Source organism: Candida margitis, assembly GCF_024628925.1.
Source record: "Candida margitis strain CBS 14175 chromosome Unknown scaffold33, whole genome shotgun sequence".
Taxonomy (NCBI): domain Eukaryota; kingdom Fungi; phylum Ascomycota; class Pichiomycetes; order Serinales; family Debaryomycetaceae; genus Lodderomyces; species Lodderomyces margitis.
In genome coordinates, this window is record NW_026261796.1 from 30,239 (window position 1) to 55,425 (window position 25,187).

Below are 25,187 nucleotides of genomic sequence, written 5' to 3' on the forward strand. Positions count from 1 at the left end.
CAGGTCATACTGGTACAATTACCACACTTATTCACCCTCAAATATATCCAAAGTCACCATTAAAGTACTATACATTCCATCTAAAACCAAAGTGAGCAACAAGCCCCACCTCACTCAACCCCGTTCATTACGCTTCAACAAGGATTTGCCACTCAACATATCCTCCACTTCAATTATATTCTTCCAATGCACAGTCTTTCCTTTTCTCAACTTGACATCAGCCTCAAAATCATAAAGCTTTTTAACACTGGTGAATTGTAATGCATCACCTTGGATGCCAATGACAACTTGCGAATGCTTAGAGCTAAAGTCGATATCATAGCCATCGTCATCACCGCTCTTATCCTCTTTATCCACCACTATATCGGCGTTGTCGACACAACGGTTGTACTCCTCGATAAACTCAATGGCCTTCAATGAAAACTGCACGGCAAATACACGGTCAGCCGCTGATGGCGTGTAACCCTGTTGGACATGGCCCGGTACTGCTGTACGTGTCTCGAATCGACTCTTGGCATTTTCTTTAATGATATCAGCAATCAATTCAGTAGTGTAGACACTTGATGCTTGCTCGTTACGTACAATCAACTTACCATTATGATCCTCGCCACGGTCACTTTGAAACACCTTGAATAAGAGGTTGATATCACGTTGTAATTCCTTCAACGTGATTTGGGCTTCAGGCGTATACGTAGCTAGCGCACCCGTAATTAGTCCACAATACGCAGCAACAAAACCCGAGTGGCCACCTTGCACTTCAACAACAAAAACTCTTCTACGACTCGACGATGCTGATTGTTGCACGGCATCACAATAAGTAACCAACTCATTCATACATGTGTCAGAACCTAATGAGTACTCAGTTCCAGGCACGTTATTGGAAACTGTGGCAGGGATTACAACCATGGGAATCTTGAAAATTGGATAATTGTCTCTTTGATCGTGTAATTCATGCAATGAAGTAAAAGCTTCAAATCCACCAATGATTAATAATCCTTGGATGTTGAATTTCTGCAAATAGTAGGCAACTTCACCAAAGTTTTGCGAAGGTAATGAACGGTTGGTACCAATTTCACTTCCACCTCTACTGTGCCACCCTTCAACATCTAACCAATTCAATTTTTTCAATTGGCCCTTGACCAAACCTGAGAACCCATCGGTTACGGCATACAACGTGTGTCCTCGTGAAAGACTTTGCAATGCAATAGCCCGAGTAGCTGCGTTTAACCCAGCTGAAGCAGCACCAACATGCACTACAGCAATATTCAATCTACTACCTTCTGCCAATTTCTTTGATCCATCGTCATAGAGCGTAATCGACTGGAAGTACTTGTACGACTCGGCAAAATTAACATCTCTCAAGCCCATTGCTTTATCAAAATCCTTATTTTCGATGGCTGTGGCAACAGCCTTGGTTTGCTTCACTGCGTCCACTAAAGGATAGCGTACTAGTTTGTGTCTCAATATACCAATCATGGGCGATGGGGCATCTGGTGTCATATCCAAAACTGCCTTTATTGCTTCAACACCTTGCAATGTAGCCAACCTCCTATCGGAAGCAACGGCCGTGCCTCCTCTTTGCACATGTCCCAAAATAGTTATTCTAGTGTCCAACCCAATCTCCACCAACACTTGCTTGACTTGTTCCGAAGTAATTGGGTTCAATTCATCATCAATAGCACCTTCAGCAACAATCACGGTAGTTTTCCTTCTACCATACTCCCTATGTCTGGTACAGATATCTTTTAAATTTTGTTTCCATTCGCCAGCCTTTGGTGGTCGTTCAGGAATGAAAACATAATCAGCACCTGTAGCCATCCCTGATAAAAGAGCTAGCCAACCACAATGTCTACCCATCACCTCAACAACAAAAGCTCGTGAGTGAGATGAGGCTGTGGCATCAATGTAATCAACCATTTCGGTGATTCTCTCCAATGCCGAATAAGCACCAATCGTGACATCGGTTCCTGACATGTCATTATCTATAGAGCCAACTAAACCCACAATAGTAAGATGCTGGTATGGCTTGGTTTGCTCATTAGTTAATTTTCCTGTCTTTACCAATTCTTCGATTAATGAAGGCCATTCACTTCTAAACAAATCGGCTCCAGTCAACGACCCATCACCGCCAATAACAACCAATGCATCAATACCGTTGATGACCATATTGTAAGCAGCTTGTAGTCTACCTTCGCGCTCTCTAAACTCTTTGCATCTGGCAGTACCAATAGCAGTACCACCCAAGGATAAATACGAACGAACATCGGACCAGTCCATCTTTTTCAACAAGCTTCCACCCTTCACCAACCCTTCGTATCCTTCATACACGGCATACACATCACATCCATGGTATATACCCGCACGGACAACTGCTCTCACTGCCGGGTTCATTCCCGGGGCGTCACCACCCGACGTCATAACCGCAATCTTTTTCTTCTTTCCTCCATCAATAAAAGCATCTTCTTGGTTAATAACCAAATCAATCTCAGATTTGATCTGTTTCTTGCGGGTGTTTTTCAAAATTTCAGTCTCGGTCTCTTTGATATACTCCTGTGGCGAATGATATTGTTTCAGTTCCAACACATTCTTGGTGTTTGAAAACTGCAACATGTTTCCCAAAGGGTCAATAACATGAAACACATGATCATTATCTTTATGCACTTCAGCATTGGCATCTTTCAACAATGTCTCCACTTTTTTCAAATCGGTACTGAAAAAGATAAATCTCTTTACTGTTGGTTTCAATTGCTTTTCATTCGACAATCTGATTTTAAGAACGGTAGACTCGGTCAACTTTTCGCCATCGTCACCAGTGTAAACCTTCATTTCTTGCCATGGACACAAGTTTCCATTGTCATCAACTTCCTGTAAGGGGTACGACTCAAGCCATACCTCTCTCAACGAGTCTTTAGAGACGCCGAGTTGCAATTGTGGTTTATAAGCTCCTAAAGCTCCATTCGTGGTCACTCTTGAAAAGTTTTTGGTTAATCTAAAGCCCAAATTTGAATAAAATTTGTACAGCTGCAAAAACTTGTCCTGATCCGTCGTGGTGAGTGAGACGTAGCTCAAACGTTGTATGTTATCCACACCTGGCATTCTTTTTTTTTTCCTAAAGTTTAGAGCGTTATATCAATTGGTTGTAGCACCAGTTGAAAATATGAGTTAATTAGTTTACTGTTGTTGCACTTCGAACTGGGTCAGAATGATTGATATAAAAGCAAACTACAATCACTTGTGCTCGGATGGTTCCATTGCGCACAATACATTTTTTTTGTCTTCTATCAGAGCATCTGTAGATGATACACGACTTATACATTTCGGACTCAGGTCTACCGAGCTACCAACCCCGTCTTTTCACAAAAGAGCAGTTGACTCAGTTTTGTGACTGCAAACAGCGATTTTATAATGACGTAAAGATAATCATAAGTTCAGTGAGTACAATGGTGAATACGGGCATTACAAACTTGGAAACACCTGATTGAGCGTTTTGCCCATTCGTATCAAATTTGTGCTGCGGATGATGATGAGGTTCGTGATCGGGGAATTGAATGAATTCATTATTGCTTGTTGACGTGGCAGATTTGGTAGATTTGGTGGATTTGGTAGATTTGGTGGACTTGGCTGGCGTACTAGTCGTGCTAGTCGTGCTAGTCGTGACTTGCTTGGCAAGTGTGCTAGTCGTTGTAGTCGTGACAGACTTAGCTGACATTTTGCTATTGTGAATTAGTGTTGTGAAATGATACTCTGTTGACAGCACTGATGTTGTTGCATACCAGGATTCACTCACCAACTCGGAGTTTGCGGATGTAGTTTTTGTAGCAGAGACAAACCCATTAAAGTCCTTATTCACTACCTTCTTGATCTCAGTCGCTTCATCAACAGGTAGTGTAGAAAACACCTGTTCAATTGGATCTTTATCGAGATAAACAGGGTCGTATTGCGTGACAAAGTCGTCAGTGATTGACGCATAATCCGTCAACTCAGTCAGAGTAGCTGACCAAGTGGGTGACCACACTCGCTCGTGAGGCAATGTCCAACCTCCGTGTCTCTCCCTTGGTAAAGTGAATTCCTTGGTAAAATCAAGTGAAGAAGTCAATGATTGCGGCTTGTCATTTGTATCTCCGTCATCTCCATCTCGTGGTTTAAAAATCTCTCCATCCTTGGCCATCAAGTTTAACCACGACCCATTTGGTAGCCAACCATAAGAATAAGACTGGCCCGATGAATAGTCGCTAACCATCAAGTTCTTGATATTCATGGTAAACGGACCATCTTGGTAATTAGTAAGGCCTTTACTCCAGGCAATTGTACCTTCGTTTTCTGTATCTTCTCCTGCCCATAAACTAATCCTAATCGCCATTGGTGATGTAGGAAACCCCTGCTTGTTTTTGCAGCTCAATTGACGTACCGGTTGATCATCCAAGTACCATACAATCTTGTCTGGTGTCCATTTGACGCCATACTTGTAAAATTCCTTTAATGGGCTTGTTTGCAATCTATGGTATCGTTCTCTATCATAAGTGGTAACGTTTCCCTTGATAAAATAGTTTGTTTGATAGTCAAATGGATCACCTCCCAATATTTCGGCAATATCAATCTCATCCAAGTCATCACTTTGCAAGTAAATGGAGCTAACTATACCACTTCCAAATGCACCCTTGACCTCGGCCTCAACTTTACCGTACATAATGTAAAAGCTGGATTTTAAAGCCGGATTCTCAAACTTATTTTTGATTGTCAATTCCATCCCATCGTCACCAAACTTGATTCCTTTTCTACTACTTGTAATTGAAAAGTAATTAGTACCCTTTGAAAAGGATTCAAAAACTGTTGTTCCCAAGGCCTCATTGGTAACCAAGCAAGATTTATCAATGTTTGGATTGCATTTCGCCGGGCAAGTAAAAAAGTCAGACAGTGAGTCATCTTGGAAACCGTCACTGCTGAAATCATCGTTCAATTCGTCCTGTAGCTGTTCACTTTCGTAGACATCGCCTTCGTCACAATACTCAAACTCAAACTGAACCGACCTCTTGAAAAGTAAATAAAGCACCACTAGTGACTTAATTGAAAACATAGAATCTAAGGCTAACTAAAGGATGGATGAAGTGTTTTTTTCTTCAAAAGCACACTGGAATCAAACCCGTTACTTATACTTACTGACGCCATCGTCGCTGAATGTGGAGAGTGGCAGTAATAAAAGATGACACAATCACTTACTTCAATTTTAGGGACTATTGTTGCAACAGATCAAAAAAGTTCCAATTCGGATAAACACAAAAGAGGGCACAAAAGCTTTCGTACGCGTCTCCTTTGAGCATAACAATTTTCTCTCATCTGAACATTCAATTTTATCGAGAGTACCTCTCGCCTTCCAATGTACACAGAGGCGCATAGGGTTCTACTTACCTATATCAGATCTGTCAAGACGATCAAGTTACAGGAGCTTCTTGACGCTTTCGCTTTGATCTGCCAGCGATTAGGCGTCGCAGAACATCCAACACGAGATTTACTTAATCAATACGTAGCAGATATCAATATCCAAATATCACAGCAAGGGTTTAAGATAGATCGGAAGAATGACGAGGTTGATGGGTCGCTACATTTTATATTCATCAATACCATAGTTGACGATATAATGAAAGAAAGTTCGTTGTACACAACAACAGAGCTTGTTTCGATAAAGGTGATTATTGAGGATATAATCGAGGCGCCAAATTTTGCTTTTTCGACAAGTAGGACCTCGGCACAGCAGATTGTCGCTGCTCAACAGAATAAAGTCACCAAAGATGCCGTAGCATTTGTCGATCGGTTGATTGACGACGGATGGTTTGACGCTACGTTGAACGATTACTTGGTATTATCGGTCAAGAGTTTGTGTGAATTGAAGCAATATTTAATCGATGGGTATGGCAGGGGAAGTGAAGAGGGTGGTGAAAAGCTACTCATATGCTGTCAATGTAAAGAGATTGTCACATTGGGTTATTATACGTTGGAAAAAGATGCGTTTCATAGGAAATGTTACGACGTTTATTGCAGAAACAATGGAATACCCAACAGGGAATCTACCTTATCAAAAGTAGGACCCGATCCTTCCACATTATAAAGATATGTCTATTCATCAAAGCTATCCAAATACTGAGCTTCTACTTCATCAAGCACGTCCCAATACCATTCTTCAATCACTTGCTCTTGGTATCGATCACTTAATGGCTTTACTGATTCCAGCGGTGGGAACTCAAAGTCTGGTCCTGCATTCAATCCTACTGCACCATTTTGAAATGTTGATAACATCGGGTAGTAACCTAGTGTGTTGTCGTCGGTGTTTCGATAACCCGGGTTTTGCAGCTGCTGGACGTTTGGCTCAAGATTGAGATCTTCTCTTTCTTCGATGTTTGTTGGTAGGAATGAATATAGATTATCAATACTCGTATCTTGTTCAACGCCATTTTTAAACACTCGTATCTTGGAATTGGCAATCACTGGTATGTTTTTCGTCTTGTCGTCCATTTCAATAATTGCTTTTTCACCAAACACGGTTATTGGATTCAATAAATGATCCATTGTTTTGGTTCTTGTGTATTCATATTGGTCATAGTAAAGAGCACCTTTGGATTTGGTCGGGATCTGGTCCCGAATAATATTGTCATGTGCAATAAACATCTCATTTTCTTCCACACTCTTGTGCTTCCATCTGGGTTTCCTCTTTTTCGACTTGTGCTCCGTTGACATTTCTTCTCTCTTTTTGTCAGCAAATGCCTGTATGTCACGCTTATGTTCTTTCAATGGAGGAAGTTCAACCAAAAACCCAATAACATCGCCCGTGGTGAAGCCATCTTTAACGCAGACATTCTTTCTTCGACTAATGAACATTAATTGTCCGTCAACATCGCGTACACCGTACCCATACGCATCGTATCCTACTGGCGCTTCTAAACTGGCTTCCCTTCGTGCAAGTCCCACTCTCACATGGCTATTTTCACCAACATTGAGTATTTTAAATTCAAAGTAGTACGACCCCTCTCTAATTCCAACATTACTTCTTGCTGATCTCCACCCTTGAGATTGTGTAACCGACATTGAGTCTTTACTGAATAATACCCCTGATGATCGATCAAATAAACTGACACATGCTTGAAATGGCGGCAAGTCAGTTGTCGAGTAATAGTTTGATGTAAATATGGGGTTTGGTCGGCATAATTTGTACTTGAATCCACGTCTATTGACAGGCAAATCCTCAACCTGGAAATATTCAACCCCATTTACAGTGCACACCTCAGTCGGTACTGGCAAAGCTGGTGCTTGTATATCCTGGAGCTTGAATGGCATTGGTCGTAATCTCGGTTGTATAACAACATTGTGTTGTTTCTGTACGGCTTGAGACTGTTGGTTGTTAAGAGATGTCTCGTCTAGTCTTGTGACACTACCACCATCTTGAACAGCTTGAACTTGTGGCTCAATTGATGGTTCCTCGGAAAAGCCTTGTCTCATGGTGGAAAAGTGATGTTTGGTGTGCAATGTTATTTTCTATTTTTTTTTTTGGCTATATTCCGCTGCATTACATGCGTCGATAGTGAGTACAGTCGTCAATGATACCAAATTAGACTATTAAAATAAACTAAAGGCTATAAAAAGTATCTTATAAGAAGAATGTTGCATCTTAATAGCAATTACAAAGCAGATCAAAACCAACGAAAAATTCACATAGACTTTTTAGTGGCATTTCACCACCAGCTTCTTTCCGCCTTTATCTTCTCTTTACTCCTGTTTGTAGCTCTTCCGGTGTCGTGTAACAATGCCTGACTCTTTACCAATACCTTACCACTCTCATTTTCAATCACACTCTCCAACAAAATATGCTTCTTGTCGTTTTCTTCACTAGGTTTCGTCTTTGTCTTTATAACTAAAAATTGATTAGCAAGCGTGGGACGTTTATAATTGATTGTCAAGTTTTCGACTTTGAAATCGTCCTTCAAATTCGATGTGGTGTCCTTGCTCAATGATGCATTTCTCTTGAAAGTTTCATTCAATAATGTAGCTATTATCCCGCCATGAACTATAAATGGGTACCCACATAACCTGTAGCCTGCATGGATAATCGATACACCTTCGTCGGTTTCAATATTGTGGAAAGTGACTGGTTTAATCAAGATGCCCCCTGGTTTGCTCAAGGTTCCGTTTGTCAATGTTGGTTCATGGTACTCGTCTTGAGTCTTGACGGATAAATCTTGATTATCCAAAACATTTCTATCGAGGTTCTCCCAACTCAGCAATTTAAACCACTGATGGTTGTTCTTCGGATGGGCCAACTTTTGATAAATGGGCAAGTTCTTCAACTTGTATTCCAATTGCAAGGCTTGTAGAGTTGCCAGTGATTGTTTCTCATCAATCGCCGTATAATTCTCATAAAGATTAAATAAAGTCTCATTATACGACAAGTATCCCCCAAGTAAAAAGAATGCAGTTGTTGTTTTCCAATTGATCCATTTGCGATTAGGCGGTGATCTAGGCAAATGATCAAAAGGTGAGTCACCGGCTGTTCTTGTTGCAAGGTAACGCCTTTGAATGAACGACTTGATCGATTGTTTGCAACTTATCGTTGACTTTGAGGTTTTTGCTGAATACATGTGAAGTAAGTGGTTGAGCTTTGAATGACGATAAGATTTGGTTTCATTTTTTGTTTTTCCGTTTCTATTTACAAACGACAAAAAAATTAAATAGATTGTAGACACCTTCAACCTCACACGTGTGAATGCAAATGCTAACTAGAAGCAACCACTCTTCAGACTGTGTGTACTCCAAATGTCGAGATCAGGATTAGGTAAAAAAGTGAAGTTAAACTTGGAAAAGTTAAAAAACAAAAAAAAATAAAACTGGACGAGATAAGAATCGAACTCATGACCTTTCCCATGCTAAGGGAACGCGCTACCAACTACGCCACACGCCCGTTTTGTTGAGAATTCTTATTCTAGATTAAAGATACAATTTCCTTTTGAATCATGTTTTCAATAAAATTTTGCCTTAAAAATTCCTCAAGTGCACTGTAAGCACTTATACTGATATTGCTTTTCAAGCTATTGAACGGAAAAATCTTTCATAGCTGTTTGAAAGCATTTATAGGAAGCTTTAGCACAATTATATTTTTTTGCCCCAAACTGTAAACAAAACTTCAGAAACTGGCATTTCGCTCCATTTGTTCCAGAGTTTGTTTTCCAAATTTAAAAGCCATTCACCTTTTTTGTCATATATAATCTTTGGTGCCTTTTCGTTTTGACAGAGGCAGGAACTTTAAATTTTGAAGATTCTACTTTGGTTGCAAAAACGAGGTAGCGCATAGTTGGTCAACACGTCACAATAGTAGGTTTAAAGTATACCCATTGATTTATTCGACTGTGGATACTCTTATCCACTTTGGATAAAACCTATTAAAAGAGCTTGATTGCTTCAAGGGGCTTTCATAGATAAATTTTAATTTTACTTCCCTCATGTATCACAAGTGTACGCGTTGTGATTTGTCTCAACGGGTTTTAAGAATCATCCAGTAGAAGTACCTAAGTATAGCTATAACTTTTAATGACAAAATCCAACCATATTCATAGATATTTTGCAGTCAATGTTGTCTTACTCTTGCAAGAAAATTGCTTCGCAGCTTTTATAGTATCGTACTTGGTGCGTATCGATAGGTTCACCAGTCTCTTTGCTCATAATATGACTAATTGTTGTAGATAGGGGTAAACGTCGAGAAAGAGATAAGTTTCATTAGTAGATGCTTTTAACAGTAACTACAGCAACTACTTTGATGGTAAAATTTGCCATTAGCAATGTATGGTTTCGTCTGTATACTGAACTTGCGATTAAATTTGCCAAAAGTTTTGTTCAAAAGTTCAAAGCAAAGTTTTGCAAACTCTCACAATGCAAGGGGTGCAAAACAAGGGCAGCAAAGTGCATCAAGTGGATGGATAATTAGTATAGGAATGAGATCAACCAGAGATATGTCATCCCACCCTCTATTCTTATCTGTCTTGTGCGTAATGTAAGCTATTAAAGTCTAAGCCAAAAAAAAGAGAACAAACGAACAAAAAGAATTAAGAACAAAGAAAACAATAATTAATTCGGAGATTGTTGGACATTCAAAAGGTTTTTGTGCGTCCAAGCAATTTAGTCTTGAATACCGTTCAAGGGGTTTATTCTCCTTCTTTTTCACATTGGTTGTCCACACCCTTCATCTTTTTCAATTGACAAACAGTACCAGAAACGTTTGATTGGTTCTAGGCCTATTTTTGTTTTTGTACCCCTGTCTCTGGTGAGTGAGTGTTAATGTTAATGCTAAAGTTAGTGTTGAGTGTGTATTTTGGTGATATTTTTAGATCATCTATTTTAAATTATTGTTATTGTTTTATTTATAAAACAAATGACTCTGTATTCAAAATAATAAGAGAACAAAAGTTAGAGAGGGATACATAATGAAAATTCTAGGCTTGCTCAGCCAGTGAAACACACACCAACAATTTTGTCTCTTGATGTACCGGGTGTTCCTTCACCTCCTCCTATCGACTGAGATTTACATTATGTAAGTTTATTGCATTAAGTAAACAGACTGTGTATCACATGCACTTAATTGTATATGGGGTTCTCTCTCTCTCTCTCTCTCTCCCTCCATATATATATATATATATAAACATATGTGTGATTAAGATTGTACAGTTAGCTTTATAGTGTGTATTATTGTATATGTGTCCTTTGGGAAAAAAGCAAAAGAGAAACAAAGAGAAAATTAAAATTAGAATTAAGAAATTCAACGACAAAGAAAAAAAAAAAATTAAAAATTAAAAATTTAATTCAGAGGGAGAAAGGAGATCGAAAGAAATTTTTTGCCATTCCCTTTTCTCCTACCAGGAACGACTAATCATTGACTCGTTGAAACACTTACGTACGATCCAACCACTTCCATTACATCAGGAACACACATTCCCTTGTTGAAAAAAGAAAAAAAACAACCACCACTACTTTAATTGAACCCATATTGCATTTTAGTCACTCCTTGCATTTTTGGTGGCAGAGTCACACACACACACACAGAATACCAATAGCATACCCCAACAACTTCACACCAACACGCTCCTTACCTTTTTTTTCTTTGAGCTAAATATACCCCAATTCGTTCAGCCATGAGCTCGTCACAAAACAATTCAGACGATTTACCCACTAGGGTATCCAGTAGGAAAGGGAAAAACTTGCATGTTGCCCATAGACGTTCCCCTTCAGAGTTGACCACTTTGATGGTTGAGCAATACAACTTACAACGTCAATTGGACCAGGTTCAAGCACAACAAAGACAAATCTTGGAACAGCAACAGCAACAGCAGCAACAACAATACTTGCAGCCACAATTTGAGTATCCACCCCTGTCGTCTTCCTCGCATTCTGATTTTCTGCATTCATCACAACAATCCAACCACCACCACCACCACAACAACAACCGTGGTTCGCACTCCAGATCTTCATCAATCAATAATAACAATAACAACACTCATAGAAGAACAGGTTCGGCTAGTGGAACTGCCCATGGCCACACAAGAAGACATTCGTTGGCGCTCAATGAAGCAATTGCGGCTGCAGATCAACAAAGAACGAGCAGACTAAACTCAAGTCCTCTGCACGCTGCATCTGATGGGGCAGATGACACCAAAGTGGGGTCATTTAGATTTCCACCGGAAAGTAACGATCCATCTAGCCCAAGCAACGCAGCTCATAACCGGTCAAGGTCCCTGGCCTATGGTCTGCAAACATTCAAGTTTCCGGCAACGCCATCACAAGAAGGATCAAGCGGTAACAACAACTTGTTACCTCCAACTCCAAATTTTAGCATTACCCAATCCCCAGAACGTGGTGGTGGCGGCAGCCACAATAGAAAGCCTTCACACTACAGAACTGCGTCACGTAACTCTGAGGGTATAAATCAAAACTGGAGACAACAAAACATTCATTTAACACCTCAGTCTGGTTCTCATCATAGACAATCTTCAGGGTTAGAACCACCTCCGGGCTTTGTTCCGGGTCACAGACCACGTAATAGTTCCTATGGCGGAGGAAATTCAGTGTCGTCCATTTCACAATTTTTACCTAACAGTGGTGCCGGTGGACAAGGAGGAGGACAAGGTGGGCAAAATACAGGCAATGGCCGCAAATCACTTTTCGCTCCCTACTTGCCGCAATCGTCGCTTCCCGAGTTGATTAATGAGGGTCGTTTGGTAACTGGTATTTTGAGGGTTAACAAGAAGAATAGATCAGATGCGTATGTCTCCACTGATGGATTATTGGATGCAGACATTTTCATTTGTGGATCAAAGGATCGTAACCGTGCTTTGGAAGGGGATTTGGTTGCGGTCGAGTTATTAGTTGTTGATGAAGTATGGGAGTCAAAGAAGGAGAAAGAAGAAAAGAAGAGAAGAAAAGACCACAATACCAGGCCCTTGAATGATGATATACATAATGACGCTACTTCAGCACCCACAACCACTGGAGCAGGTTCCGCCACTGAGAGCAAGGACGAAAAGAGCGAAGAAGGATCATTGGGAAGAAGAGGGTCACTTAAGCAAAGACCAACAATGAAGAAGAATGACGACGTTGAGGTCGAAGGACAGTCTTTACTTTTGGTTGAAGAAGAGGAAATAAATGACGAGGTTAAACCTTTATATGCCGGACATGTTGTGGCCGTGGTTGATAGAATTCCAGGTCAATTGTTTGCTGGTACATTGGGTTTGTTGAGACCGGCCCAGGCTGCACAAGCCGCAAGAGACAAGAAGTCAGGAAACGAGCCATCGGTTCATACACCCAAAGCGCCAAAAATTGTATGGTTCAAGCCTACCGATAAGAAAGTCCCATTGATTGCTATCCCAACAGAGCAGGCTCCTGCTGACTTTGTAAGCAACCACGAAAAATATGCTGACCAGTTATTTGTCGCGTCAATCAAGAGATGGCCCATTACATCATTGCATCCTTTCGGAACTTTGGTATCCAAATTGGGAAAGATTGACAGCCCTGACATCGAAGTCGACTCTATCTTGAGAGACAACAACTTTCTTTGTGATGAATATCCTAATGACAAACTCGACGACGAGGAAATTCTTGGTACTTTTGATTTGCCATCTGTTGAATCAGAATTGGAGAACTCGAGCAGAACAGAGTATTTGAATGACTATATTATTGCATTTTCTCCAAATGGCCAGTTTGTCGACCACGCTTTACATGTGAAAAGGTTGTCTAATACAAAGATTGAATTGGGGTTCCATGTTTCAGACGTATCATACTTTGTTAAGCCTGGGTCAGTGTTGGATCGTAAGTCGAAAAAGAGATCATCCTCGGTTTTCCTTCCCCAGAAAGTGGTTCATTTATACCCACAGCAAGTCAACAAATTGATTTCGTTTAAGGAAAATGTGAAGAATTTGGCATTGTCGGTGGTTTTTGAAATCGACACCACCAATTTCGAAGTTGAGGACTTGTTTATCCATGAGTCAGTAATTGTCCCCAAGCAAATTGTCAACTACGACTTTTTTGATAAAATTTTAGAAAACAAGCCTGTCGACACTATTTCGTCTGCCACTTCCGACTACATCAGAACCTTTAGCTTGATTGCGAAGGAGTTTCGCCGTCAGCGTTTGGCAAATAGAAGCTTAGGAATTACACCAAATTTGACCTTGTTGGACCAATTGGATGATGAAAAAGTTGCTTTGAGTTTGAATATTTTCGATGACAGTTTGGCTCGTGATGTTGTTTCGGAAATCGCGTTGAAGGTGAATTCTGCCATTGCTGCAAAAGTTCAGGTTGGCTTGGGCAACAAGGCATTTTTGCGTCGTCAAGGATTGCCTACGTTGCAAAAGATAGAAACATTCGTACGCAAAGCGACTAACTTGGGTTTCAAGATCGATACTACTGATGCCGCCACTTTGCAGAATTCATTGTTGAAGATTGAGGATCCTGTTAAGAGACAGTGTGTGGAGATTTTATTGTACAAGTGCATGGCTCGTGGAAAGTACTACGTTGCTGGAAAGCAAGATCCTGATAGTTATGGTCATTACTACTACAACTTGCCCTTGTATACACATTTCACTGCGCCTTTGAGACGTTATGCTGATTTGATTGTGCACAGGCAATTAAAGGCGGTGTTGCACAAAGAAGAAGAGGAGAAAGATGTTGATTCTTTAAAAGCATTGGCTGATTATTGCAATTTCAAAAAGGATTGCGCTGCTAGCGCTCAAGAACAAGCCATCCATCTCTTGTTGTCACAAACCATCAATGAATTGAGTGAAAGCGCTGGCCAGTTGTTGTGCATGGGTACTGTAATTCAGGTCTATGAGTCGTCATTTGACGTGTTCATACCCGAATTTGGTATTGAAAAGAGAGTCCACGGAGATCAGTTACCTCTTGCCAAGGCCGAGTTTGACAAGACAAACCGGGTTTTGGAACTATTTTGGGAAAAGGGTGTTGATTCAGCAACTTACATCCCGCCTGATGAAGCAACTTCGTTGTCCTATCGAAACTCGATAAAGAATAAGTACAGAACTTCGTCCGCGCAGGCTGCCAAGATTCAGAATAGGGCCATTTTGGAGAAGAAGGAATCAGGCGAGGATTCAATTGTCGAGAAGTTACAAAAGATGAACTTGGAGCCTCCAAAGTTGACGATGCCACCCTTGAAAAGGGTCCACGAGGTGTCGGATGAAGATGCTACTAAGTCGATGCCAAACCTGCCAACTCAATCACACATGCCTCAGAATCTAAGAACGAACTCGTCTTCGCTTATTGATGAATCAGAGGGTTCAAACATTGCAGGTTTGGCGCCATATTTGCAAAGCCTTGAAACCAAGGTTGAAGGTGATTCCTATACTCAAGTTATTAGAGAGTTGAGTGAGGTCCCAGTTTTGTTGAGAGCAGAAATCGGTATGACGTTGCCATGCTTGACTGTTCGTATTTTAAATCCATTTACGTAGTTATGTATATATAATAAAGAAGAATATTTCGGTTATCTAGTTAATTTCGTATGAGTAATGAACAACTCTCTCCAAAGATGAAAAAAAGAAATGAAAAAAAAAAAAAGAAAAAACGATAAAAGAAAATAGTTAGAGTCCTTTGACTTTGGTACTCCACTCGTACATAACATAACTAGAACTTCATCTTTGCTGAAGCATGTCGGAACATAAAGACAATGAGGGCCACAACCTCAAGAGGGAGCATGACTCCATCATCAACGGTACTCACTCACCCAGACCATTGGTCCAACCCAAGAGATCTAAGCTTATTACATCATCGCATTTCGACCTCAATTCACCACTACAAACTAGACCAGCATCGCCCTTGATCCTCAACCCGCCAATTGACTCCGATGGTCTATCATGGCCCTCGCATGGCGCACGCTCACGTATTGACCAAACTCCAGAAGAGGCAGTTGAGCGGGAAAAGCGTATTGCCGACGCTGTGCGGACAATCTTGACCGAATTAGGCGAGGACACGAGTCGTGAGGGGATCTTGGAGACGCCTGAACGATATGCTCGTGCCATGTTATTCTTCACCAAAGGATACGAAGATAATATCCGTGATGTGATTAAACATGCAGTTTTTGAAGAGAACCATGATGAGATGGTGATTGTGAGAGATATCGAAATCTATTCGCTTTGCGAGCACCATTTGGTTCCGTTTTTTGGTAAAGTGCACATAGGATATATTCCCAACAAGCGGGTCTTGGGGTTGAGTAAATTAGCTAGATTAGCAGAAATGTATGCCAGGAGATTCCAAGTCCAGGAAAGATTGACCAAACAGATTGCCATGGCATTGAGTGAGATTTTGAAACCCCGTGGTGTTGCTGTGGTTATGGAAGCCACACACATGTGTATGGTGAGTCGTGGTGTACAAAAGACTGGTAGTTCAACAACTACTAGTTGTATGCTTGGGTGCTTTAGAGACCACCAAAAGACAAGAGAAGAGTTTTTGACATTGTTGGGGAGAAAGTAAAACTGTAGAAAATGGAGCTTGGTTATTGCTGCTTGTATCAGAGTTTAGTTCAACACAGACGATACGAGTGTGGAAGGAGTAGGGGGTGGTACTATTTTTCTTTTTCTTTCTTTTGTTTAACGAGTTACGATAATTCAACTTATACAAGATCTAAATATTGTTTATATATATATAACCATTGTTTTGCTATTGTTTTATGCAATTCATTTGATTATCTTTGCTGCATGTAAAACAAGTTTATCATCCCCATATTGACCTGCTACTTGAATGCCTATGCCATTGAATGGCACAGAAACTGCCGGCAAGCCAGCAAGTGAAACCGGTACTGTGAAAATGTCATTTATGTATTCATGAAGTAAATTTTCAGCATTTTTCGTCGTGCTTTCTTTTACCGTAGGAGCAACATCTATTGCTGTTGGAGATATCATCAAATCGCACCCGTCTTCATTATACTGATCTTGCAAGAGAGGATGCTTCATTTTGAATGCCGATGATAGTTGTCTTGTCAATTTTTCGCGTAATTGTGTAGCGTGTGCGTAATGATGGCCCGACTCAGAACTTAGTGTGTAGTTGCCCAATAGTATTCGTCTTTGCACTTCCGGACCCAAAGATTCGGTTCTGTTTTTAAAAATCAAGTCCATTGGCTCATCATTGACATTCAATGGTCTTGATGTGTAGCCGTACCTGGTTCCGTCATACCTAGCCAAATTAGACGCGGCTTCAGAAGTAGCGATTGCGTAGTAGACAGGTAATGCCTTTATTATCGCTTTAGTCGAGATGAATTTTACTTTATGTCCTAGATCGATGAGACCTTCCAATACCTCGACCCATTTTGAACGTACTTGGTGGGACACTTCCTCAAACAAGAAATTCAGCGGTATTCCAAATGTTAACTGTGACAACTGTTGCGTAGTTTCCATATTATCCCTTACCGATTCAGGGAGAGATGTTGGGTCCTTGGCGTCTTCGACATTCAACACATCATACACCTTTTCCACTAAATCGATATCCTCACTGAGGATACCCACTGTATCCAACGTTTGAGCATACGGTATAACACCCCACCGTGAAATTCTTCCATATGTTGGTTTAAAGCCAAGTACATTGCAGTAACTTGCTGGCAACCTGATTGACCCCCCCGTATCGGTCCCAATGGAAAAGCTAGCTATTTTCCCAGCAACTGCGGCTGCAGATCCACCCGAAGAGCCACCAGGGACAGCTTCTTTGTTAAATGGGTTAACGACAGCACCATAGTATGAGTTCAAATTGGACGACCCCATTCCAAATTCATCCAAATTGGCTTTACCTATACACGTTGCTCCATTCGCTGATAGTAGCTTCACAACAGTGGCATCGAATGGTGATTGATAGTTGTATAGAGCATGCGAGGCTGCAGTGGTGGGGAAATCCTTGGTGACGATATTATCTTTCAATGCGTAGGTTGTATTCGTAAGAGAGCCACCACCATGCTGTCCTGCAATTGTGCATTTCGTTATTATACTGTTGAAAGAATCACTTCGAGTGGAATAGTGTCGAAGCTGTATAATTTGTCGTACCATATCTGGGCGTGTATATGTGGGTGTATAAAGTGTGTCAAGTGTGGAGCTCAATAGATCCCGAGTATCATTCCATCCAGAACAGTGAAAAAAAAAAAAATCTTTAGAGAATAAAATAAAAACTTGAGCTGAGTCATCATCCACACTGAATATCACCCACTATAATGAGCTTAGAACTTTTCGGATCCAAGGACAAGACATTGTTGGCCTTGGTCAACAATTTGAAACTTTCCATTGCAGCCGCTGTGTACGACTCAAAACTCGTTGTGAAGTTGTCTGAAGACGATGACAATAGCGGCGTTTTGTTGAAGGATAAAAAGACTGGATTTGAATTATTTGAAGCTAATGCAATTGTCAAATATTTGGCAAAGGATTACACCACGAACGAGAATATCAAATTCGAGGAAAAAGAGTTGTATAAAGCTTTATTGACTAATAAAAAGGAAAACCTTGAGCAAGTTAAAATTGCAACTCCAGCCCAAGTTGAAATCAACCCCTCGCAGATTATCCTCTTTTCGTCATTGTATCCAATCTACGTCAACGGATCCAACGCTTGGTTTAATGGGTTTGCTGCAAAGGTGGAAAAAGGGGTGCAACACGCATTATCAATAACCAAGGTTGAAAGAGTTAAAGAAACCAACACGGGTGCTCAAAATTTCACCAAGGACTACTTGGTCAAGGACCAGGCAACAAGAATTGTTCCTAAGCCAGACGAGCGTAATATCTTAATCACTTCAGCATTACCATATGTCAATAATGTACCTCATTTGGGAAACATTATTGGATCGGTGTTGAGTGCCGATATCTATGCAAGATATGTTAAAAATAGGAACCATAATGCTATTTTCATTTGCGGTACCGATGAATATGGTACGGCAACCGAGACCAAAGCTTTGGAAGATGGCGTCACACCAAAGGAATTGTGTGACAAGTACCACAAGATTCATAAAGAGGTTTATGATTGGTTTGATATTGGATTCGACTACTTTGGAAGAACCACAACTGAATTGCAAACTGAAATTGCTCAGGACATTTTTTTGAAATTGCACAAGAATGGGTACTTGGAGGAGAAGACCACCGAGCAGTTGTATTGTGAACAACATCATTCATTCTTGGCAGATAGATTTGTTGAAGGTACATGTCCCAAATGTGGCTACGAAGATGCCAGAGGCGACCAATGTGACAAATGTGGTAACTTGTTAGATCCATTGGAGTTGATTGATCCTAGATGTAAGGTTGATGGGGCAAAACCAGTTGTGAGAAACTCGACCCACATTTACCTCAAATTGAATGATTTGGAAGAACCATTAAAAAAATGGGTTGATGAAGCTAGTGAAATATGGTCCAAAAACTCCAAAACCATCACCAACTCTTGGATTAAACAAGGGTTGGAACCAAGATGTATTACAAGAGATTTGAAATGGGGAACACCTGTCCCATTGCCAGGCTACGAAGACAAGGTCTTGTACGTTTGGTTTGATGCTACTATTGGTTATATTTCCATTACTGCCAATTACTTTAAAGAAAATGATGCAACCGATACTGAAAACTGGATTAAGTGGTGGAAGAATCCGGAGAATGTCGACTTGTATCAATTTATGGGTAAGGACAATGTACCGTTCCATACTGTTGTCTTCCCTGCGTCGGAAATTGGTACTGGTGATAATTGGACCAAGTTGCACCATTTGAGCACCACCGAGTACTTGCAATACGAAGGAGGTAAATTCTCCAAATCGAGAGGTGTTGGTGTGTTCGGAAACAATGCCAAGGAGACCGGTGTTTCATCATCAGTGTGGAGATATTACTTGGCTTCAATCAGGCCCGAAACTGGAGATGCCCAGTTTTCGTGGGACGAATTTGTTGCCAAGAACAATAGTGAGTTGTTGGCCAACTTGGGTAACTTTGTCAATCGTGTTGTTAAATTTGTCAATGCCAAGTACAATGGTGTTTTGCCCAAGTACGGTGTAGATAATATCCCAAACTACAAGGACTTTGTCGAGGAGTTTAACAGTTTATTGAAGGAATACATTCAAGCTATGGATGGAATTCAAATTAGAAAGGGGTTGGAAATTGCCATGGCATTATCGGCGCGTGGAAATGCATTTTTACAATCGAATCGTATTGACAACAAGAGTTTTGAAGAAGAGCCCGATAGAATTGATGCAGTTGTCAATGTTGGAATCAATATTGCCTACTTGTTATCGGCTGTATTCTATCCATTCATGCCTCTGACATCAGTGCAGATCAATAGGATATTGAATGCTCCTGCATTGTCCATCCCCGACCAATTTACACTTGTTTTGCTTGCTGGACATAATATTGGAGCTGCTGAGTATCTTTTCAAGAGAATTGACGAAAAGAAGATTGATGAATGGAGAAAGTTGTATGGTGGCCAACAGAAGTAGAACTAGCACTAGACTAGACAAATACTTTAAGAATGATACAATGTATACGTATAACTCTGAAATGTTTTATTGAGCTATTCAGGCTTTTTTGTAAGTTATTTCGAAATTAATGGCGCTCCAGACTGATGTCTCATCATCTCTCCATTCTTGCAATACCTTGATTACCTCTTGCTTAGCTTCTTCATTCTTTTTCTCATCATCAACCACAAATACTTCGCCTCCAGTTTCGACCCTCTTGATGAGCAAATCGCCCCAAGTTTTCTTGGTCTCCTTTTGTCCCGCAAACAGTAAGGTCGATGTTGTAGTTGTGATGTTGCTTGGTTTATATCCGGCTTCTATTGCCCTTGAAAGCAATTTCCTACCCGCCTTTAAATCAGTGGACCCTCTATTTAATGCACCCTTTGATTGGTACTCCTTAAGCACATCGTATTTGGGTGGATAAATAAGAATAGAGTCTAAGTCTCCGTCCTTCACCGTAACGTATTTCCCTGGTTTGGTGACCCTAGCCAACTCCTTCAATGCTTTTACCGGGTCCTCCAAATGAACGACAACTTGATGGGCATGCACTAAATCAAATGTGTTGTCGTCAAAGGGCAATTTGTAAATTGACCCAATTTGAAACGATACATTGTCGACATCAGCAGCAATTGACTGTTTCAAGTTGTTGGCGGTATCGATAACTTCTGGGGTTGGCTCAATACCAATTACTGATCCACCTTGGCTCAAGTAGTTCTTGGCAATGTCGATAGTAATTGACCCAGGTCCACAGCCAACGTCCAATACTTTAAAATCAGGTTGAAGCACATTGGTGATGTATTCAACTGAGTTTTCCACCGTCCTTATGGCGTGGGTATCAGAAATAGACTTCTTATAGCCTGTGTTGTAGTATGCTTGTTCAGAAGTCATGATGGCCTTTGGTGTTGTCAATAAGATTACGAATTCAGGTGTCAATTTTGTCAAGGAGTGTGTAATGAAAACGTGTTTTGTAAGCTCCGACGGACTAGCATTCGAACGGAGTTAGTCTCAGAGAACAGAGACCAGAATGAATCTTTGTCTTTAAGCCAAAAGAAAGACTCCACAGAGAATAGAATAAACCTGTAACTGTCGGCGAAGAGACAAGTCCCACCATCTCGCAATAATACTTATTCCCCCCACACACACATATATATATACATACATTGCATCTTTTCCAGTTAAAGTACGTTTTGATGTTCCACAACGGTTGTGTGAAAAACGATGCAATCAAGATCAATGACGTAATCACGAGTTCAAAATAATAGTCTACACCAAGAATTATCAAAATTGAAATCAAATTGCCAGGAATCAGAAGTTCAGTCGGAGTTAATGTTATTTCGGGTACTTGAAAACTTCGGTATCAAAATCATCTGATTTCAACCAAAACAAAAAAATAAACCCGGGGAAAAAAGGAGAATCAACTGACTCAGTCACATGACCTCCCTGGTTATTAAAAAACAAAAATCTAAGAACAAAGAGACAAAAGAAAGAAATCCCCACCTTTTGTTTTCTTAAATAAAAAAACGGAAACAATAATCCAAGTCATCTAAATTGTATAAATCCTCCTCCTTTCTTTTATTTTTTTTTTTATGTCATTTGATTTACTCTTACAATCTCACCACTTTTAATAGCTACAACCCATTATCATTATTTAAAAAAGGGCTGGTCCTTGTCAACAACAGCTTCAAACACCACTCATCTTCACCATCACTGCAGAAACATACCCCAATCACCTACATTCTACTTTATAACAATAAACATAAAACTCCTAAAACCCCCGGGACGAAAACAAACCATATATTCAATTTTCAACAAAACACCATTTTGCAACAGCTTCAATTGTATCAAGCTCTTGCAAGAAAAAGACAGCTAAACTCTATCAACTACCAGCTATATATATATATAACCACTACACTCAGGAACATACCCCCGAAAAAGAAATGTCTTCAATGATATCCACATTTAAAGGTTTATTAGCAGGTGCAGTCATCACACCCATTGTTGCCAAATACATCATTGCTCCCAGGTTCTTTGATCCAAATATTATGAAGGAGATCCATTACATTCAAAAGGAGTTGGATTTTGTTGGTTGGAATGTAAGGCATTTAGAAGAAGAACGAGGTGTTAAAGAAGATGATTTATATACTCCAGCAACTTATTACGCTCAAGGATGAGACGATGACGGTCTATGGAGCTTCCTATTTAGGAGAATATGTTGCAATGTATTTATGGGGCTATTATTTATATATGATAAAAGAAAAAGGAAAGGTATTGGCATTTACTATTGTGTAGCTCGTGTTCTCTTTAATTCGCCTCTCTCATAGTGGCATTATATCAACCTATTTAATAACAATTTGTCCAATTAGATGTACGACATCGGGTGTGATCAGTTTTCAATAGGGTTGATGTTGAACCAAAAACAGGGAGAGCACTCTGTGGAAAGATAATCACTAAGCTGTCCTCTAAAAGGATCTCAAACTTTGTATCTTTCCGGGTATCCCGTGGACAGCAGTCTGGTTGTGGGGTGGTTAGGCTGTAGAAACACTTCTAAGGAAAGCTGCGAAAGTTTTTGAATCATTGGTTGGTATTACACAAAATGAAAGCACCAAATCAGCTTCAACATATTGGTAATGGTAGAGAAGTATACTGTAGAGAAGATATCCTCCAAGAAGAAAAAAAGAAGTTTACGCTTTGTGATTACTGTCTATTTCCCTCTTTCTTCATAAGCAGAGGGGCACACCTGTGCTTGTCAAATGTACCTGAGTTTCGAGGAACACACGTTTATTTTTGTGTTTTAAACAAATGCATGCATTCGGGACGTAGGGACAGCAAAAGACGAACGCGGTGTAGGCCTAGACTCGCGATGGATTTTACAATAGTAGATCATTATTACCCAAAACGTTTTTTTTAAAAATACGCACACACACACACACACACACGCCCATAAATACTTCTTAAAGACGTGTATTTTTAGTATGTACAATGTTTGCTCCCTAAAGAAGGCGTCTCAACTGTGCTTTTCCATTCCCTGTATCTTGTTTCATATGAGTTTTGATGTACCTGTTGAAACATCAACAGAATCCCATTAGATCGGAACACAATGCAACCTTTGACTACGGTTGACGATGTAGTTGACCTATTAAATGTGTTTGATTTAGTTGTAGATAGATAAGAATTCTCATAATCACGTCTCTTGTTCTTCATTTAATTGGTTCTCTTTTTGTTGTTGTTGTTGTTGTTGTTGTTGTTGTTGTTAAAAGGGGTCTTTGGTCTTCGAAAATTATTTTCTTTTTTTTTTTGTTTTTTCTTGTGCACTTAATTTACCTAAAACGTCAAATTTCAAAACAAGGGCGATGCAAATACATAATCCCACCTGCACTAAATATAGCAACAAAGTGTGTTTGGAAAGAAGGTTACAAAATACAAAGCAAAAAGAACTCAAGAACAAATAATAATAATAATAATAGAAGAACAGTTGAAAACAAATAAAAGGTTTGTGTGTGAATGAAGAATTTCACAAGAAATTTTTACACGCCGAAATAAAAAAAAATTAAAAAAACAGACTTTCCATACTTTAAATATCAAAGTTTACGATTTCCCCATTTGATTTTTACATTTTTACTAATTCTTTTAACTCAAACACTCTCTATCAGATCCACCAACACTTTCGTTTTCAATCAGTTCTAATCCCCCTTGGTTCCTCAAGTATATGCATAAAATGACTGTCGAATCACAACAGTACATCTTTGACACGTTTAACAAGGCAAATCAGGGCCATATTTTCAAATATTACAACGACTTAAACACAGATGAACAAGTTCAGTTCTTGAACCAACTCGCATCTATTGAAAACCCATCCAAATTAGTGTCTACCGTCACTGATGCCATCAAGTATTCATCTTCAAACTCATCAAGTAAGAATTTTACACAGTTGCCCAATGAACAAACTGCATCAACGCTAGACCTCGATCCAAATACTTCGCAACATTGGTCAGAGTTGGGATTCAAAGCTATTGCTGACGGTGAAGTGGCTGTGCTTTTGATGGCGGGTGGACAAGGAACACGTTTAGGTTCAAGTGACCCAAAGGGATGTTATGACGTTTCTTTGCCTTCACACAAGCCTCTTTTCCAAATCCAAGCAGAAAAGGTTCTCAAGATTCAACACTTGGCGCAAAACAAACTCAAGTTGGCTAAATTGCCGCAAATTATGTGGTACATTATGACTAGTGGACCAACAAGAAAATCAACCGAAAAGTTCTTCATACAACACAACTACTTTGGTTTGGACCTGAATCAGGTTATTTTTTTTAACCAAGGTACGTTGCCATGTTTTGATTTATCGGGGGAAAAGGTTCTTCTTCAATCAAAGCATGCCATTTGCGAATCGCCCGATGGAAATGGTGGATTATACAAGGCATTGTTGAATAATGGGATCTTGGAAGATATGATCAACAAAAATATCAAGCATATTCACATGTATTGCGTTGACAATGCATTGGTTAAAGTTGCCGATCCATTATTCCTTGGATTTGCCATTGACAGAGAATTTGATTTGGCTACGAAAGTCGTTCGCAAAAGAGATGCCAATGAAAGTGTTGGGTTAATTGTTCTCAATGATGACACAAAGAGACCTTGTGTTATTGAGTATAGTGAAATCTCACAAGAATTGGCTGAAAAGAAGGATCCTCAAGATGACTCGAAATTGTTTCTTCGTGCAGCAAACATTGTCAACCACTACTATTCAGTTGACTTTTTGGCAAAAATGATCCCCCAATGGATCTCATCGCAAGAATACTTGCCTTTCCACATTGCTAATAAGAAAATTCCTGCGATCGATTTAAAGACTGACCAATTTTATAAGCCAGAAACGCCAAATGGTATAAAGCTAGAACAATTCATATTCGATGTTTTTACCTCCGTTGAGTTGTCCAAATTCGGCTGTCTTGAAGTTGACAGAGCCGACGAGTTTTCCCCATTGAAGAATGCTGATGGAGCCAAGAATGATACACCAACTAGTTGTAGACAAGATTATTTGAAAAGAGGTACAAACTGGGTAAAGGAAAACGGTGGTCATGTAGACGAAGGAGCATATGTTGAAGTTGATCCAATGTCCAGTTATGATGGTGAAGGGTTAGAGTTTGTTAAAGGAAAAACTTTTGCAAATGGTGATATTGTTTAATGATCTATATACGTAAAAATAAAAGAAGCA

At 40.0% G+C, this 25,187-nt stretch overlaps 12 protein-coding genes across 12 annotated transcripts; 6 read left to right on the forward strand and 6 right to left on the reverse strand. All coding sequences in view use genetic code 12, as the record gives it.

The window, feature by feature from the left end:
* Window positions 1-114: 114 nt before the first annotated feature.
* Window positions 115-3,096, reverse strand: PFK1 (6-phosphofructokinase subunit alpha; the record flags this gene model as incomplete). The annotated part of the gene is made up of 1 exon (XM_051813981.1): window positions 115-3,096. The coding sequence occupies one exon, from the start codon at window positions 3,094-3,096 to the stop codon at window positions 115-117; it is 2,982 nt and encodes a 993-aa protein (XP_051672395.1).
* A 304-nt stretch (window positions 3,097-3,400) lies between these two features.
* On the reverse strand, window positions 3,401-5,074 carry CRH12 (Crh12p; the record flags this gene model as incomplete). The annotated part of the gene is made up of 1 exon (XM_051813982.1): window positions 3,401-5,074. The coding sequence occupies one exon, from the start codon at window positions 5,072-5,074 to the stop codon at window positions 3,401-3,403; it is 1,674 nt and encodes a 557-aa protein (XP_051672396.1).
* Window positions 5,075-5,374: 300 nt separating this feature from the next.
* On the forward strand, window positions 5,375-6,103 carry CANMA_001967 (uncharacterized protein; the record flags this gene model as incomplete). The annotated part of the gene is made up of 1 exon (XM_051813983.1): window positions 5,375-6,103. The coding sequence occupies one exon, from the start codon at window positions 5,375-5,377 to the stop codon at window positions 6,101-6,103; it is 729 nt and encodes a 242-aa protein (XP_051672397.1).
* An 8-nt stretch (window positions 6,104-6,111) lies between these two features.
* Window positions 6,112-7,488, reverse strand: ASH2 (Ash2p; the record flags this gene model as incomplete). Its single annotated transcript, XM_051813985.1, has 1 exon — window positions 6,112-7,488. The coding sequence occupies one exon, from the start codon at window positions 7,486-7,488 to the stop codon at window positions 6,112-6,114; it is 1,377 nt and encodes a 458-aa protein (XP_051672398.1).
* A 233-nt stretch (window positions 7,489-7,721) lies between these two features.
* On the reverse strand, window positions 7,722-8,624 carry CANMA_001969 (uncharacterized protein; the record flags this gene model as incomplete). Its single annotated transcript, XM_051813986.1, has 1 exon — window positions 7,722-8,624. One exon carries the CDS (start codon window positions 8,622-8,624, stop codon window positions 7,722-7,724), a length of 903 nt encoding a protein of 300 aa, XP_051672399.1.
* A 2,541-nt stretch (window positions 8,625-11,165) lies between these two features.
* SSD1 (mRNA-binding translational repressor) lies at window positions 11,166-14,984 on the forward strand (the record flags this gene model as incomplete). Its single annotated transcript, XM_051813987.1, has 1 exon — window positions 11,166-14,984. The coding sequence occupies one exon, from the start codon at window positions 11,166-11,168 to the stop codon at window positions 14,982-14,984; it is 3,819 nt and encodes a 1,272-aa protein (XP_051672400.1).
* Window positions 14,985-15,180: 196 nt separating this feature from the next.
* Window positions 15,181-16,002, forward strand: CANMA_001971 (GTP cyclohydrolase I; the record flags this gene model as incomplete). The annotated part of the gene is made up of 1 exon (XM_051813988.1): window positions 15,181-16,002. One exon carries the CDS (start codon window positions 15,181-15,183, stop codon window positions 16,000-16,002), a length of 822 nt encoding a protein of 273 aa, XP_051672401.1.
* Window positions 16,003-16,205: 203 nt separating this feature from the next.
* On the reverse strand, window positions 16,206-17,561 carry CANMA_001972 (glutamyl-tRNA(Gln) amidotransferase subunit; the record flags this gene model as incomplete). The annotated part of the gene is made up of 1 exon (XM_051813989.1): window positions 16,206-17,561. One exon carries the CDS (start codon window positions 17,559-17,561, stop codon window positions 16,206-16,208), a length of 1,356 nt encoding a protein of 451 aa, XP_051672402.1.
* Window positions 17,562-17,722: 161 nt separating this feature from the next.
* Window positions 17,723-19,963, forward strand: MES1 (methionine--tRNA ligase; the record flags this gene model as incomplete). Its single annotated transcript, XM_051813990.1, has 1 exon — window positions 17,723-19,963. One exon carries the CDS (start codon window positions 17,723-17,725, stop codon window positions 19,961-19,963), a length of 2,241 nt encoding a protein of 746 aa, XP_051672403.1.
* Window positions 19,964-20,041: 78 nt separating this feature from the next.
* CANMA_001974 (uncharacterized protein) lies at window positions 20,042-20,869 on the reverse strand (the record flags this gene model as incomplete). The annotated part of the gene is made up of 1 exon (XM_051813991.1): window positions 20,042-20,869. The coding sequence occupies one exon, from the start codon at window positions 20,867-20,869 to the stop codon at window positions 20,042-20,044; it is 828 nt and encodes a 275-aa protein (XP_051672404.1).
* Window positions 20,870-21,918: 1,049 nt separating this feature from the next.
* On the forward strand, window positions 21,919-22,152 carry CANMA_001975 (uncharacterized protein; the record flags this gene model as incomplete). The annotated part of the gene is made up of 1 exon (XM_051813992.1): window positions 21,919-22,152. The coding sequence occupies one exon, from the start codon at window positions 21,919-21,921 to the stop codon at window positions 22,150-22,152; it is 234 nt and encodes a 77-aa protein (XP_051672405.1).
* A 1,544-nt stretch (window positions 22,153-23,696) lies between these two features.
* On the forward strand, window positions 23,697-25,157 carry UAP1 (UDP-N-acetylglucosamine diphosphorylase; the record flags this gene model as incomplete). The annotated part of the gene is made up of 1 exon (XM_051813993.1): window positions 23,697-25,157. One exon carries the CDS (start codon window positions 23,697-23,699, stop codon window positions 25,155-25,157), a length of 1,461 nt encoding a protein of 486 aa, XP_051672406.1.
* Window positions 25,158-25,187: the final 30 nt, after the last annotated feature.